At 40.9% G+C, this 18,024-nt stretch overlaps 1 protein-coding gene across 1 annotated transcript; it reads right to left on the reverse strand.

Moving 5' to 3' along the window:
• Positions 1-11,799: 11,799 nt before the first annotated feature.
• On the reverse strand, positions 11,800-14,655 carry irx5a (iroquois homeobox 5a). Its single transcript, XM_061701843.1, has 3 exons — positions 13,997-14,655; positions 13,086-13,515; positions 11,800-12,636 (listed from the first exon to the last, which is right to left on the reverse strand). The coding sequence occupies exons 1-3, from the start codon at positions 14,303-14,305 to the stop codon at positions 11,963-11,965; spliced, it is 1,413 nt and encodes a 470-aa protein (XP_061557827.1). The 5' UTR covers positions 14,306-14,655; the 3' UTR covers positions 11,800-11,962.
• Positions 14,656-18,024: the final 3,369 nt, after the last annotated feature.

Below are 18,024 nucleotides of genomic sequence, written 5' to 3' on the forward strand. Positions count from 1 at the left end.
TATAAAAAAATAAGTTCAACTACTTACCCTCCAAAGATGTCCAACAGATGTGATGGAGAAGGAACATGAGGTGTCATCTCTGGCATTTTGTAGGTACAGTTGGACTTAATTATGTTGTGTTACATAATACGTGTATTTACAGTAATTAATGGATTTTTATAAAGAATTTATACCTAATTAATTATTTTGACCCATATTAAACTAAGCAGCCAGACCCGTTCCGTTGTGACATCACACTTTTCCTCTTTACTACATAAAAAAAAAAAAAAAAAGAAAAAGCACATATCACAAGATTTGATGAAGCCTCTCGCATGATTATAATAATGATAGGTTGGTCTTCATTTTGTTTGCAAGGCAGCCCTGCGCACTACCAAGGTACCCTTAAGCAGAGAAAGAATGGAAAGTTGTTTTCCCTTGTGGGACATCCAGTATAAATGGTGGTTTTCATGTTTTGGGGGTTCCTGGAGCAATTGTTTTTATTCATTAAATTGATGAAAAGAGTATATCTTGGTGGTTCAATGATGCATGTGGTTAGCGCATCTGCCTCACAGTCTCAAGAAGAGGTGGATGGTAATGCATTACATTTATCAAGTGACATTTTGGATCAATTGTACTTGTCAGAGTAGTTTAAATGCCCTATACTTTTTATTTTACTTGAGTATTTATGTGAAGAAGAATTGATACTTTTACTCCGTTACGATGATCGATATGCCGCTCGCTACTTTTATTTATCCGTTATTGCCTGCTCGATCTATTTTTAGACGTAATCTTTGACTTCCGTATAGGGCGCCGTTGCGCCAATCCAACGTGATCACTTAGTCTTTTTTTACTTCAATTCACCAATCAGACAGCACAAGGCAGTCACATGACTGCGCACAAAGCGTACGCGGGCCAATCAAAGTGACTCATTTTGGGGAGAAAAACAGACTCTGAAAAACAATATCTTTATCATGCAGCTCTTAAATTGTGACTCCTCAAACTTGGATGTTTCAGCCCACTTCTAACTTGAGAAAACACCTTGCGATGTTTCTATTGTTGTTTTGTCAGTGCATCTGGCAACATTAGCCATATCTTATGGTCACACGCACACACACACACACACGCACACAAACATTATCAATAAGTCTGGTCAGCAAACAGCTTCTTCAGTCAGTTATTGAAGTGAATAAAGCAAATAATGTTTCTGTAGTGCCCAATGCATATGTCGTTGGTTTTGGGGCAGTTAAAATTTTAAATGGTGGCAGGTGTGTGTGGACTCTAATATATTATTATTTTTATTATTTTATTTGACAATCATGCTCTGATTTATTTAATTTTTTAAATCAGAGGATACTCAGCAGTTTCTCTTGACTTGACTAGTTTTTTCACTGAGTACTTCCTTACTCTTTATCAAGTAAATATTTGGAGGACAACTTTTGACTTTTACTTGAGTCATATTATTCTAATGTAACAGTAGTCTTACTTGACTACAATGTTTACCTACTCTACCCACTTCTGGTCTCAAGAGTTCTTGGTTCGACTCTTGGGTCGGACTATACTTGTGTCGAGTTGTGTTATGTTTTCAGGTATTCTGAGTGTTCCAGCTTCCTCCCATATTCCAAAAACATGCATGTTAAGTTTATTGAAGACTGTAAATTGGCCATAGATGTGAATGTGAGTGTGAATGGTTGTTTGAATTATATGTGCCCTGTGATTTACCCCGCCTCTCGCCCAAAGATCCATTGCATCTTCCCGAGGAGGAGTCGATCTGGCAGGTGCTTACCTACTGCAGCGATCGCATCCTTCGATCCAGATGGCCTTTCCACGCAAGACCAACAAATCAGCCATCGGAGCAGAAACGACTCCTTTTATTGAAAAAGAAGGTCAATAGATGACTTGGGCCCGATCTGTCGTGATCCTCCTCGTGTGTTGGATGGGAGGACTCATCAGGGAAGGGTGGTAGGGTATGGTGGGGTGCTTTGGTTGCGAGTGAGGGGTGTTCTTTATCTGTTTAAAGCCTCTCTCTGATGAGATTACGTATTGGCTGTAAAGCGCACTGTTAATCGGGGTGCAGCAAGCCAATACACTCCCAACTGGCTCGGAGCCACTGTTTTTTAAGTACGGTGGAGCGACCACTTCAATTTTCTTTAGTAATCATCTTGGGTACTAACATAAAAGGTGTACACATTAATATATCTCATCACAATTTGGATGGTTTTACAGTGCAATCACCGTTTTTCAGTGCAATTCTTCCATCCAAATTTTTCAACATTTCTTTTCCCGTTGGAAATAAAGAACTTCATATAATCTTTGCCAGATGCCAACTGACATCATAAAGCCTGATTTTTAGGTAACACTCCTTTTGCAAGTGTAAAATTAAATTAACCTTTGTATGATATTACTTGTAATAACACTACTTGTCAATTAGGCATTTAAGGAACTATAAAAGGGAGGCTTCGTGCATCATGGTCAGAGGTGCATAAAGTAGCGAAAAATTGCTGTTACTTTTGAATAATATGACGAAAGTAAAAGTAAAAAAGCAGTCCTCCAAAAAATTACTTGAGTAAGAGTAAGAAAGTACTCAGTGAAAAATCTGCTCAAGTACTGTGCAACTCGTGAGTAACTTCTGATTTCTTTATTTTTTAATCAGAGCATGAACGTCAAATAAAAACAAAATAAAATATGAATTTGCAAATTCAGATATTGCTGAACAATGTCACTTCATCTAAAAAATAATAAATGAAATCCTTGTTGCATGAACTGAAGAAAAGTGTTCTCTGTCAATTGACTGTTGTCGTACTAGAGCGGCTCTAATTAACAGAGGCAAATTCCTTGTGTGTTTTTTGGACATACTTGGCAAATAAAGACGATTCTGATCTGATTCTGATTCTGATTCTGATTCTGAAGAAGCCTGCTCGGCTGAGAGGCGAAACGTCTTGTAAGACAAACAGACAGTCCAGTTACTATATTGGTTCCACTTGTTAAACAGCGCAATACTGTAGGCTCACCAGGCAGATTCCAAAAGCAGGAACAAGACTGTTGTGGATATAAAAAATATACGCACCCCTTTTCAAATGCCAGGTTTTTGAGTTGTAAAAGAATTTTGTCCAATATAATTTTTTTTTGTTAAATTCCAACATTAGTGTGACCGAGAATTTATTTTATACTGATTTATTTTTGTATCCTTTTCGGAGGGAAGGTGAAAATAAAAAACTGAAATAAAAACTGACTCGACGTTTAACTTGCTGCCTTCTTGGCTGGGTCACCATTGCGGAAGAGATGTTCTGTTTAACTGGTCTTTTTACGGGTTAAATAAGGTTTAAATAAAATATATAAAAATAAATTAGGTTGCACAAGGATGCGCTCCCTCTTATAACTGGCATGTGGCTGCGTGTATGTCTGTGTGTGTGTGTGTGTGTGTGTGTGTGTGTGTTCGTGAGAGAGAGAGAGCGACAACAAGATGCATGTTTAACAGTTAATTGTGACCATAAAATAGTGCTAATGTTGCCATATTCACAGCCAAAACAACAGCAAAAACATTTTTTCAAGTTTGAAGTGGGCTGAATTATCCAAGTTTTGGCAGTGACAAAACGATGCTGCATGTTAAAGCTGTTGTTTTTTGTAGTCTGTAATGGAGTAAACACGGGTCGCGCGCGACTGTCACGTCTCACATTGGCCCGCAAAGCCTTATAGAAGACTTTGTGTGCAGACATGTGACTTTCTTGTGTCATTTGATTGGTGAACATCACTGTGGTAATCACGGTGGATTGGAGCAATGGCGCCCAACGCAGAAGTCGAAAGCTAAATTCTAAAAATAGATTGTACACGCAATTATTGATAAATCAAAGTAGCAAACGGCATGTAGATTCTTGTAACGGAGTAAAAGTACCGTTACTTCTCAACATAAATACTGGAGTAAAAGTAAAGTATGCTTCATTAAAACTACTCTGACAAGTACAGTTAATCCAAAATGTTATTTGAGTAAATGTGACGGTGTAAATGTAACGCGTTCCTACCCACCTTCGATCGTAGTATTCCTACATGAACGCTTAAGTGTAAAAATAAGTTAACCACTATTCTTTGGTATGAGTTGTATACTCATCGAGAATTGGTGCAATGTAGTGGGATATTGCAATCTATGCCTGGGAGTTAAGTCTTGTCACAACAAGACATTCCATTATTAAAACTCATGGTATTAAACTACGCTCCCTTGTTTTGTGCATTGTGCTTTTGAAGATTATTTTGGTCAGTTTAAAACAATTTTATTTCACGCCTGATTTACTAAAGGTTTGCATGCACAAAAAACAGTCCAAATTAGATTACGCACACAAACATATGTGAAGGCTGACTTACTAAGTGACCCCAATCAGAATTTAGTCTTCCTAATGGGAAAAATTGCCATGCAGTTCATTTTTTTTTTTTGCATTCTAGAAGGGGTATATGCAAATAGATTAATTTAGCACACAAAATATGATTTATCAAAGCTGAGAAGAATTGCGGAAATTGATTTGTCATCTTTTAATAGCTTATCTGAAAGGCAGGTGGAGACAGCACACTTGTGCCTAACACTGATCAGGACGTGCAGGCAAAATAAAAGCCTAAAAGGCAACTGAGAGAACGAATCTTTTCCGCTCAAATAAATATTTTTGAAATGCAAGAAACATTTTTTGTTTTTTTTGTGGTAAATCACCAATGCAATTTTGAAGCTTTGACTGATCTAAGGGCTGACTTGGTGCCAATCACAAGAAGCCATGTCAGGTTTTAAATACAGTGTTACTTACTGTTTGTAGGATGGGCACATACTGTACATCCAATTGCCATGCACTCAAGGCGAGTTAAATCAAACAAAACATAGCTTTTATGCGGTCAATGACTTCCCCAAAATTATCGGCTCTGTAGTTATTTTCTGAAACACAGTAATATGTTTGTTTGCCTCTTCAACTAACACTTCCAATTCCATCACTTCAAACTTTTGCCCTTGCCATGCTTTCCCACATTTTCATGACGAAAACCATCAAAGCTACCTAAAGTACAAACCCTCTTTTAAATATGGTGATCTTCACCATTTTTACACCTGTTGCCAACAGTGCACGCAATCTTTTCGAGTGAGTGAACAATCTATTTCACGCCCGCCATTTGGTATCTTAGTAAATCACCCTTAGCGTGTTAGAATTTAGATTTTCTGCTACTATCATACACCAAAAAACAGGCGACAGCATTGTGATTCTTTTCGATTGAGCAGCCTGTGAGTGACGTTGCCCAACAGCACATTACCAAATTGCTATTGGGACACCGTTACACTTAGGGGCCCCCTTGATGCCTGCCTGCCTGCATCCCACCCTCCCCTCATTGAGTAAGGGGCTGGCATGGAGCTCTCCTCCAACGGGGGTCTAAATCCACACACCCTCCTCATTAGAACACAGACACACACACATGCACGCACATATATAGAGCAGAGCAAGGCTTAAAATAACTTTGGAAGGGAGGAGTTAAAAAAAAAAAATATATATATATATATTTTTTTTTTATCCCTGTTTATCTCCATCTTGGGAGGTGATCCAATTACGGAAGTGGTCATTTGCATCCATTAGGCTGCACCAAACTGAGGGGAAACACAAAGAGAAGGTCCACTGTTGTGTACAACGTAGCTGCGGGAGAAGTGTACAACGTCACAGGTGAACTGTGTGTGTTATGATAACGTTACAGGCTGAGTGTGTGTGAGTGTGTATATATGTGTGTGTGTGTGTGTGTCTGTCAGGCTTTATTACAGCGGTCATTAGGACTCATATCTGCGTGCTAATGTCGAGCAGATGTTGAGAAGAAAGGGATCATTTGAAAAGGGCAAATGTAAATAAACATCCCTCCCTCGCCGGACCCCCTCTGAAGGGGGTTGAAAGAAAACACTTCATCAATCTCCATCAATGGCATTAATATTGTCATCTTTAGGGGTCTAGTTTGAACCACCTCATTAATGTTTTCCTCACAAATGTTATTTATAATACAGCCGTTTTGTGCGAATGCTGACAATCAGAATAAATCATAAACATAAATTTTCTACTTATTACTTCTTACATTTGAATGATCCACATAAAACATTTGTCACTTTTCTTGGTCAAAATGCGTATAATATCTAAATTTGGACTTTCGTCTTGCAGACTGAAACACATTTAACATCCAATTGGGTTGGATTTATGTCATCGCTGCTATGGAGTTGAAGGCCTCAATTTTTTTGTGGTGTGTTGCATCTCTGCTCCGTAAAATATGGCTAAACTGAACGGGCAAAAATGTACACAAAAAATGAATCATTAAATCAGGCAAGAAAAAAGTGAGACTTGAGCTTGAGCATCTAAAGGATGAATTCCACAAGTGTATAGAACAGGAAATGGAACTAATTGCCATGCAGCAGTAGCGACGAAGAGTGCTACTTTGTGCGTCTCTGTCTTGGCTACTCAGTACAATACTGCTGACGCAACAAAAAAATATATATTTTTAAAAACACTATATAACCATCCATCCATTTTTTGAGCCGATTCGCCTCACTAGGGTCGCTTGGATTATTTTATTTTGGGAGACTGCTGTGACACATTCCTTTTCATTACCATTGAAAAGGAATGTGACATTTTTCTGCTGTCCCTCTGTCAGCAGCTAAGTACAAGAATGTGTTGTGTATTTTAGTCACTTTTTCTTTGTTTTTGTTTGTTTTTGTTGTTTATATATATATATATATATATATATATATATATATAAACCTACAGACACACACTCAATTTCTGCTCACAACTCCAGACATAAAATAGACTGGGTGACAGTTCGTAACTTGAAAAATTCATAGGTCAGGTAACTCGCAAGTCAAGGTACCACAATATTTATATTTCAATTATTTCCAACTGCGAAAAACAATTATCCTAATACGAAGAAATCAGAGGTTGTCCAATTATGTGCATACCTGCAGGTCTTGGCATTGGCCTCTTCCTCCTCCTCCTGCTCCTCGTCCTCCTCCAGCTTAGGGCAGAGAACCCCTGCATGGATGCCAACATGGCCACTGAACACAGCCCTTTAAGCAGTAAGGGAGTCAGGAGACGATGACGATGTATGCACACCATTGTCTGTACTTTACGAGTGAAGGTAATAATACACGTTGCTAAAAAGCAGCTTCTATTACTTACCACTGTAAATGAATCTGGCAGTTTTTGCAACCTCAATCCCCCTTTGGCCTCCTATAGGACTTCATAGTTCATCACTCTCAGTTAATGTTTTTCCCCCTTCTTCTCCTTCTTCCTCCTCATACAAATGTTTTATTTATGTAGGGGGAGGTCACTTAAAACATCTCGCTGCAGAAAATTACACGTGTAATCTCTCCCCAGAGGAGCTCTCTCGGCAGAAATAAGAAAAACAGTCGGTGAAGCGAGTGAGCGAGCGCGAGAGAAAACGGCGAAAAAATAAAAAGTGCTAAATCACTCTCTCCCCTGCCGCCACCTTATCTGAGGTGGCTTTACAATGTGTCCGAGAGGCTTTTAGAAAGCATACTTAACATGGCCACACTTTACCTTGACATGTTTATTTTTTTCTCTCCCCCAGTTTAAGTGTGTGTGTATAAAACAGACGCCAGGTTATTGATATTAGAAATGGAGTTGTTTTAAATTTGGGGTGTGCAAAGTCTGGCTCAGGGTCCGATTTGGAGAAAAAAAAAAAAAATTTGACTTTTCAACTGCTTGGATTTAGCATCGTTAATACAAACAAATAAAAAATAAATACATAAAAAAAAACATTAAGGGCAGCCAGTGGAGTAGTGGTTAGCAAATCTGCTTCATATTTGAAAGGTTCAGGTTCCACACTCGTATGGGTCGTCACTGAGTGCACCGACTTCATCCCACATTTAGAGACATGTATGTTAGGTTTTATTGAAGACGAAATTGTCCATACAGGTGTGTATGTGAGCATAAATGTTTTATTTTTTTATTTTTATTTTTTGTCTTCGTGTATATGTTTTGTGATGGACCGGTGACCAGTCCAGGGTGTACAACATCTCCAGCTCACCCATGACCCCTTATGGGGACAAACGCTACAGAAAATGGATAGATGGCTATGTTTTAGCATGTTTAATGAGCAAAAACTAAAGGATATCAAAGGGGAGCACGCTGAAGCAGTGGTTAGCACATCTGCCTTACAGTTCCGACGTTTGGGGTTTGGAATCTCGGCTCCTGCTTCCTCCCACATTCCAAAAACATGCATGTTAAGTTCAATGAAGTCTCTTAATTGTCCACTGGTGTGAATGTGAAAAGTTGTTTGTACTCTATACAGTATGTGCTCAGCAATTGACTGGCAACCAGTCCAGGGTATAGGCCGCTTCTCTTGCGCCAAACTCAGCTGGGATAGGTTCCAGCTCACCTGTCACCCCAATGAGAAGGAGGGCTACAGACAATGAAAGGATGGAAGACGTCAAACCCTTGTGGAATGCCCCAAAACACAACACACTGCAATACTGTGTCCTTAATTCACCTTGTCTTTGTTCTCAGCTGTAGAAAAACTGAAACACTGTAAAGAAACAAAGGAGGGACGCTTGAATTGTTAGGAATCAAATATCCCGGAAACCGAAGGCTTTCCAGTCCGAAAGGCAGCTATTTCAGCCCTATTTCATTTCTCATTTGGCAATACTTGTGTCACTGAGTAATCCGCGGTGTCATTTAGCCTGTGATTCACCCCAGTTTGCATGCTTGCATTTTGGCTGTTCTTTTGTCATAGTTACAAACACACCCTATCAACAGGTTCTGTTGTTGGCTTGAGGGCTTTATTGGGCAAGGAATTATATTTCAACTTGAGCCAAATGGACGCTACTTAGGCCTCACATTAAGGCCATATGATTTCTCCCAGCCCGTCATGGAAGAAAGGAAACGAAAGCGAAAAGCATTTTTCATCCTCATTAGGGTCACAGGTGACCTGACTTTTTGGTGAGAGGAGCAGGGTACACCAAAGACTGATCGCCCATCAATCACAGGCCACATATAGACAAATACTGACACTCACGTTCACACCTGTATGGAAAATTTTGTCTTCAATAACCTAATGTGCGGATTTGTGGAATGTAGAAGAAAAGCCACGCAAGCACAGGGAGCACATGCAAACTGGTGCAGACGAGTTTCGATCCCAGACTGTGAGGCAGGCGGGCTAACCATGGGTCACCATAACCACCATAGCTCTTATTAATATTATTAAAATTGAAGAAACAAAAACAGTAAAAAAGTCAAGAAAAGGCCTGTCATGCACTACACAAATTTTCTGGGGTTCCAATTTTTACTTGCCAATCATTTCTCTGAGTGCTGTACTTACAGGGGTAATGATAATCAAATGGAGAGCTAATGTGAAATATATACATGTGTAATATTTTGGGCATTTAGGCCATGTTAACTCATTTCAAAGATAATATTTTGTGTTTTAGTAATGAAGCACATTGTCTTACACTGCAAAGATAATTACCCGTTAATGAAAAGCTAAAGGCTATATAAAGGGAACTTATTACATTCACTCTTATGGTTTGTGCCCCTTTTTCATTATTAATATGAATACCTTTTTTTTTTTTTTTTAACCTTCACTTAAAGTAAAAAGAAATACTATATTACCTCAATTTTCATGATATTGTTCAGCTGAGAATGCATGTTTTAGGTTTAAAAAAAAACCAACAATAATTAATTTGAATTATTGCGCAAGGCAACGTGTGTACACTCAGCACCAAATCTTACAAACCTTGAAAAGAGGACATTTGCAATGAATTATTTGCAATTTATTAAAATAATGTTTTTTGGGGGAAGGGGGGGGGGTCTGAATTCCCACCATATGACACTTTTGGAGTATTTTGTGATGTGCGCGGTTGTAACCTAACCACACACATTAATGCATGCGCGCCAACACGTGACGTCAGGCTGTCTCCCTGCACCTCTCATCTTGTGATTTACACCTCTTAGAGGGCGTGGCGAAAACCCCCAGTGGAACAGTATTTGTCTCACACACACACACACACACACACACAAAACAAAAACGGCAGAAATTTTTCTCCCTCTTGTCATGCTAACGGTAATCATCGCCATAATAACAAGAATGATCATAAATTACAGCACGTGACGTGAGCAGTTTGACCCTCTGGGAATCGGCAGAAGAATACACACTCATTACGCGTTGACACGTGTGTGTGTGTGTGTGTGTGTGTGTGTGTGTGTGTGTGTGCGTGTGTGTGTGTGTGTGTTTGTGTGTGTGTGTGCGTGCGTGCGTTTGTGTGTGTGTGTGTGTGTGTCACGTCAGAGGCCTGGGGGAATTTTAATGAAAAATAATTATTAATAATGATGATGATAATGGTTGTGTCCTTTAAATATTTGCTGACTAAATGAATTTATTAACGGGTTCGTTTCCTCTCATGGCCCTGCTGCTGTGGCACGCACATTTTTACAGCAAAAAAAAAAATCAAGAATTAAAAATAAATACAGTATTTGCTTTTTTTATTATATAATTTGTTGTCGTATTTGGAAAAAAATGTTCTCCACTTTTGGGATTTCCGCCACAATAACTTATGATATATTATTATTACTCAAATAAGTATTTACTTAAATTTTCTCCTCAGAGTTGTCATAATTCATCTAATAATTATAATCAAAATAATAATGAAAATAACATACATAGTCTTTATTCTTGGCATCGGGCCAGAAATCTTGTGAGACCGCAGGTTTTTACTGTTTTTTCCCCCCTTTGGCTTTTTTTATTTTTATTTATTTTATTTATTTTTTTGCGGGGGTTGCACTGACAGTGCAGTGACAACCTGCCCATTTTTATGCTATGTATTTTAAAATCAAATAATGTATTGTATTTCTTATTCTTCATTTATTTACGTATTAATTCTGAATTAGTCATTATTATTATATGTTTAACTTATCTTGCTTATTTTTATTATCGTCCTTTTTCCAATCCAATCATTTGCTGTCATTTAGAAATAATAATTCTTAAAAAGTTATATTTTCTTTTACATTTCGGGATTTTTCAAGTTGTCAAAATTGTTTATTATTATTATTATTATTATTATTATTCAGGACTGTGTGCCCCATGATTGAACACCAGCAGAACCAGAACCAGTGCGGCCTCCTGTTTTAAAATCAGGAGCAAGTGTGACACCTACCTGCGGAAGTTGGAAGAGTTTCCACGACACGCGTGACAAACGAGCAGCCACCCACCCACTTTTCCTCTCACTCGTGTGTGCGTGTGTGCCCAAACAGACATTAAAAATAGCGAGTGCGTCCCTCGCCTTGCTTTAATGGAACCACTATGCTGTGAATGCACGGTCTTTTTTTTGTTTTTTTAAAGCAGCCTCCCTTTGCAATGGTGATGATGTCTAAATTCGGCATAAAATCGAGCTCATTACCTCGGTCCACCACCTGATTGCACGGCGTAAAACACGCCAAGTAATTGGCTTTAAACGGTTTATTATTATGGAAACGGAATAAGAATGGATCGGATTCTTTTGACGCGTTGAATACATCTTTACCGACCAAACTCCATTTTAAATGTTTTTATCCTCAATTGGTGGCATTTTGGCTTTAATCCCGATGAAAATGGTCATCGACGCGTCCGCCAGGTTGCACATTCGCCCACCCACCCCCCATTTTTTTGTTTTGCTTTAGAGAAACACACTGCCATACACAAAATAACCGATGCACAAATATATTTATATAGTTTTTCCTCTCTCCATAATTTACTTCAAAGATAGCGTGTCGTCCATTTTCTTAAATACAAAAAAAAAGCTACATTAAATATACATGTTTAATACAAATAACTTCGGCTGCAGCCTTTAAGACCATTCTCGTTTACACTCGTTGAGAAACTAAACATTTTTTTTTCCTCCAATGAATGGGGGCGAATATAATGTTCAGATGCTGGATTTGTTTTCTCTCCAAATAATTTAAAAAGAAGTCCATGTTTTTTGTTGTTGTTGTTGTTGCAGCTGTTAAATGTTTGACATACCTTTCTTGAGTTCGTAAGAGGGGTCTTTACAAAGCTCTACCTGCGTTTGGCCCCTCACTCTGTGGCTCTCCCTCACCAAAGCCTCGGCTCTAGTTAACACCGTCTGGTTTAATCCATTGAAGTGCGCCGCGGAGGAGGGCGTGCTGCTGGGGCCGGAGCCGTGGAGGTGTCCGAAAGTGGCACCGTGGTAGTTCGAGTAGCCCGGGTAGAAGTGCGACGCGTAATAAAGGGGCCGCGAGAGCACGCCGGGGGAGGACCGGGATGGGGAGCTGCAAGGCTGCTGCTCGCCCCGCTGGAGTTGCTGCGTCTCCGCGCCGCTTTTGCACCGGTCCGACGAGGTGGCGATCTCCGCCAGAGACCACAGTTTGGGCTTGGGGGCCGAAGGGGGCGAGTGGATGACGGAGGTGGGCGCGTGGCTCACGTCGGACGACGGAGCCCCCGCCGCGCGTGGGCACGACGTGGTGGGCTTGCTGCCGCCGCCGCCGCAGGCTGAAGAGGAGGAAGAAGAATCCAACAACAAGTCCGTAGTCCGCTCCTGCGAGTCCTCCGGGTCTTTGGACTCGGAGTCGCTCAGGAGGGGGTCCGCGTCCTTGGGGTGCAGGAGGTCCTCCTTGTAGCGTTCGCAGCCCACGTCCACTGTCTGCAGCGCTTTGGCATCTGAACATCGGGCACGCAGACAACATGTTTAGATGCATGCAAAATCATTTCAATCCTCAATCCAAGCCTATTTAACATAAAAATAAAAACGACTCTACATGATCACAAACGAATACCTGCCAATAATCTTTTCGGTATTCTTATTATTTTCCACACTTTATATTTTGCCTTTGGAGACAAATGGCGTCCTAAACACTTTGCACCAGCAGCAGTTTCATCCACTGGCAAGTCAAATGAGGGCAGTTCAAGGTGATTATTATTTCAAGCGATTGTCCCATTATAAATAATACACCGCCATTAACCAGCAATCAATTTTGCACCATGAGTGGAAACGACTGCGATGAAAAATTGATGTTTTTTCCCCCCTCGCTCTCTCTCTCTCTTCTCTCTCTCTCTCTCTCTCTCTCTCTCTCTCGCTCTCCTTCTCTCGCTGCATGTGCACCACAGACCTGCTTCAGTATCCGATGATTCTTGAGTCTTGTCTCCGGTGGGTTTGAAGTTGTTATTATTGGAGGTGACGTCGTCATCATCATTCTTCTCCAGGTCGATGTTCTCGTCCTCCTCCTCGTCCTCGCTGCGGTTGCGCGGCGTCCACGTCATCTTGTTCTCCTTCTTGAGCCTCCTGCGGGCGTTGGCGAACCAGGTGGAGACCTGGGTCAGGGTCATCTTGGTGATGATGGCCAGCATGATCTTCTCGCCCTTGGTCGGGTACGGGTTCTTGCGGTGCTCGTTCAACCAGGCCTTGAGCGTAGCGGTGGCGTCGCGCGTGGCGTTCTTGCGGTAGGCCGGGTCGCCGTACGGGTACGAGCCCAGGGGCGCCGCGTACGGGTGGTACCCGATGGAGCCGGCCATGCCCGTGGAGTGGTCGTAGGGGGAGCTCTGGTTGGCACAATGCAAAATATTCATAGTGTCATTTTGGAAAAATAACGCACGTTTTAATGACTAGATTGGATATTATTTTGATATTATGGATTTTATTTTTTAGTTGTAACAATTCAAATGCGTAAATATGTTCTTTTCATGATCTAATATGGCGTGTCAATCTTTATGGTGCGATATAAGCAGGCCCACATGCTGAGTGAGCGCTCAAAAATGGCAAAGCTTTGAAAAAAGAAATAAATGAACCATTTCAAAATTCAATTCGTTTTCAGGCGCAAAACAAATTTTGAATTAAGCAAAAATAATAATCATGATAATAATAAAACATGAACATGACCAGTAATGATGATAGTTAAAGCACGCACCCTTTTGCGCCAATTCAAAAACAACAATTAACTTAAAAAAAAAAAAAAAATCAATGACAATTACTCGATAAAAGACTTCCACATGAAAACAGTTTATGAAATGTGTTTGTACTCACCACGTACGAGGTGAAGGTGGCCGCCGCCGCCGCCGCCGCCGCCGCGTCGGCTCCGTACGGCAAGTGGTGCGAGTTGTAGCCGGGCGAGGCGCCGCTAAAGGCGGCCGCCGCTGCGGCTGCGGCGGCGGCGGCGGCCGCCGTGGAGGCGGTGGTGGATCCGGCGTAGGGTGCGAACGCCGAGCCGGACGACGAGCGGCCGAGCTCCTCCGTTCTGGGTCCCGAGATGACGCTTGTGCCGTAGGCTGCCGGGCACGAATAGAGGGCCAGGGAGGCGGACGGCTGGTACAAGTAGCCCTGAGGGTACGCCATAGCTGCGGCAACTTGAACACTGTCTCCCCTCCACTTTTTTTTGCTTTTTTCCCCTGCCTTGTTTTCCCCTCCTCAGCCTCTCATGGGCGCATAGAGACAGCCGTGTGCGGAGACCTGCTGCCTCCTCCTCCTCCCCCCCCCCCCGAAAAAAAAAAAATTCTCCCTTTCTCCAGTTGTTTTTTTTTGTCATGAAAGTTGCAGCCCCGGTCTTTTGGTGCCTATTCTGCCTTCGGCCGTCAAGCAGACTTTTTCGGGGGGCTTCGCCTGCCCTGCATGGGAAAATCTAGTCGCGTATGCCAAGATGCTAAGTTGGAAATTGAGGAGTCTACTTCGCTGAACAGCACGCTCCTCCTCCCTCTCCTCCTCCTCCCTCTCCTCCTCTTTAGGGGTGTAGTCACTGCAAAGTGGAGGGAGCGCTCACTCAAAGCACTCGCTGACGCTCTCTCTCTCTCTCTCTCTCTCTCTCTCTCTCTCTCTCTCCCGCACCCCCTCATCTCTCGCGTTAACTAACATTCTTTCATTTCTCTTTTATATATATATTTGTTTTCGGTCTTCACTCGCTCCCTCAACCAAGTGGAACAATGCAAAGGCTCATTTAGGATGGCGACAGTCTTGTCAACTTTTTGTTCCCCTCATTGTATGCCCCCCCCCGCCCACCCCTGCTCACCCAGTCGACTGCTTTCAAGATAGAGCCACGACCAGGAATTATTTTCATTAATCTATTTTTTTTCATCACTTCTCTCAATCGTATATATATCTTTTTGTACTTTCTGTGCGTTTTGCGCGCCGAAAAAGAGCATTTCAGCATGAAAATCTGCAAAGGGGGCTTTTCATCCATCCATTCAGGTGGATCTTTTTTTACAGCGTTGAATGGCTGCACGATACCTTTGCTTGCAGGGAAGCGAACGTGTGTGTCTTTGTGAGCGCGTGGCAGTAATTGCAAAGGTGCGTGTACGGGTGCGTGAGAGCGGTGCATCGCATTCCAAAAACATGCGCACATTCGTTGAGTCAAATTTTTTTACCCTTTGATTTTTGTTGCACTTTTTAAAATACGTCTTATGTGTTTTTATTTTATTCAATATTTTTGTGAATTTTTATATTTGCATTTAAACTGTTTTTCTTAGTCAATCCTAGGGTTGGAACGAGTGTATTACATATTTTCATATTTTTATTTCAGGATTATTTTATATTGTCAGGATGCATTATTTTATATTATCGCTATGTTCACTTTTACCTTCGTTTTAAGTTGATTTATTTTGTGTTAGACTGGCCACACGTTTTTATTATATAGCTTATACTTTGATTAATATAGTTTTACATTTTTATATTTTTAATATTATTATTATTGTATATTGTCATGGTCCATTAATTAGTTCAGTCGAATTAGCAGCCAAAATGTGTAATAAATATTTTTAAAACGGTATTATCTTTTATGTAATATCATTATTATCAAAAATTATTATTCAAAGCAGTGTATTTTTGGGTGCGTGTGTGTGTGTGTGTGGTTTGCCTCTATGCCGTCTAGTTCAAGTCCTTGTTAAGCCGAAAGGGATCGCTGTAGGCGCTGCTAAAGAGCGTGTGCGCGCGCCTGGTGATCACGTGGTTTTGGGGCGAGAGAGAGAGAGAGAGAGAGAGAGAGAGAGAGAGAGAGAACACAAGGCAAAAAAAGAGGAAAAGAGTGATGACGCTGGGACAGAGAGGAGTGGGAGCAGCCTTTAAAAAAAGCAAGAAAAAGAGCAGAGAGAGGAGCAGCTGTGCAGCATCATGATGCGGAGACCACTTCAGCACTTAACGGAATGGAACTTTTTCTTGATTCTTACATTTTCAAGCACAAATGATAATTGCATTGATAATGATAGAGTTGGGAGTCGTTGTGCAGACACACAGGTGAGTATGTAGTTTTATATTTTAAATAGTGTTTTGATGGTGGAGGTGCTTAATTCAATGCATTGTATTGTTATTTTGCGCAGCCTTGAAAACTTTTTTTTTTTTTTTTTTTAAATGTATTTGTTATTTTCAAAATTGCATTCAGAGGCTATTATGAATGTGGGTCTTTTTTAAGTGGTGCACAAAAATGCTTGGAGTATTCATGGGATTTTGTCCTAAACCGATTAGTTGACATCAATTTTTCTTTGATGTATTAGCTGAGGGCTTTTTGCCGCTTGGCAGCCAATTGAAATTCAAAACAGTCCCCCCAAGCCCCTGTTAAACATCCCCCCAGCACCCCCCACCCTGCCCCCTTTCTAAAAAAATTGCTCTGGAGGGGACCAAAAGTAACCCAAAATTGATGTGACTTAGTTTTGACCTTGTGTTCTTTTTATTATTAGAAATTATTTGACCTTTGTAAAGCTTGAGGGATGAGGGGTGTTATTCAACGATTAAACACACATGCAAGACTAGGGGTGGGCAAAATAGGCCACGTGGGCCGCATAAGGCCTGTCAGAGCATTTGATACAGCCCATCAAAAAATAAAACATCAGAAAACAAAAACGTTTTTAACGTTCTTAAAAAAATACATGCATCAACCCACAAATAATCATATCATAATTTGTAATATTCTTTCATGCATGCATGACATGCATGATATTTTTATCTCGTATAATAATTTTGTCATTGCAATTTAAAAAATTGTGTCCTGCGACTGACTGGCGACCTGTTTAGGGTGTAGTCTGCCTTTTGCCCAAAGTCAGCTGGGATAGGCTCCAGCGCCCCGCGACTCCAGCCAGGATAAGTGGTGTTGAAACGGATGGATAGATGAATTAAAAAAATAAAAAAAAACATTGCACATGATTTTCTACAGGGTTTTATTTCTATACCTTGTTGCTTTTTGGGTTTTTTTCTAACATAGGTAAAACTTTAAAACATGTCGTAGTGTAATCTTGTTTTAAATAGTTTTATCTTGTGTCTCAGTATAGTCACCTTTACTGTATTAACTATATATTTTTTGTTTTAAATTTATTCAGATGCACGAGGAGGAACTCACCTGACACATGCACATGAAAAACATCTATCATGCCAAATATGTATGGGTTTTCTTATCTCCTGAATGTAAACAGGGGGAAAAAAGGGTTGACTCTGTAAAGTATACATACAGAACTGTATGACTCCCCTTCCAATGAAAAACGTATTTTCTGATCTTTTTTTCCTTTACTGAGCTCGATGAAGACGTATGGCGCTCATCTGATGGCGCCGCCCACCCTCATGGGGCTGAATGGCAGGCTGCTGGATGCACTAAGTGATGAAATGATGACCCCATTATGAGAAGCGGCTCCAAAATGAGGGGGTATCGGCCAAAGATTGCGGACCGCCGCCGTCATTCTCCTCCTCCCCCTGCTCGCTATGCTGCACACACGATGATTGATTCGCTGGAGATGGATCACAGGAAGCAGCTATTGATTTTTTTCCTCCCTGTCTATAGTGTTTTACGAAGAAAATACCTATTTACACTTGGGTGTTATCCAGACTTACTCAGTATCCACTTTTTTGGAAGGATAAAGGATCTAATTGTCCTTCCTTGGTGACGTGACAAATGACCTGTAATATTATTTCAGTAGGGAGTCAATAAGCAGGCTCACTAAATGAATATTGATTGGTTATAATGAAGCCTGTGTGTGAATGGAAGCTCTTTCCCGGGGCCTTGCAGTCAGCATCCGAACATGATGATGCCAGACGAATGCACTACGGGGACAGAATACAGTGAAAAGTCAAACAGGGGCATA

This window comes from Phycodurus eques, chromosome 2 (assembly GCF_024500275.1).
Source record: "Phycodurus eques isolate BA_2022a chromosome 2, UOR_Pequ_1.1, whole genome shotgun sequence".
Classification (NCBI taxonomy): domain Eukaryota; kingdom Metazoa; phylum Chordata; class Actinopteri; order Syngnathiformes; family Syngnathidae; genus Phycodurus; species Phycodurus eques.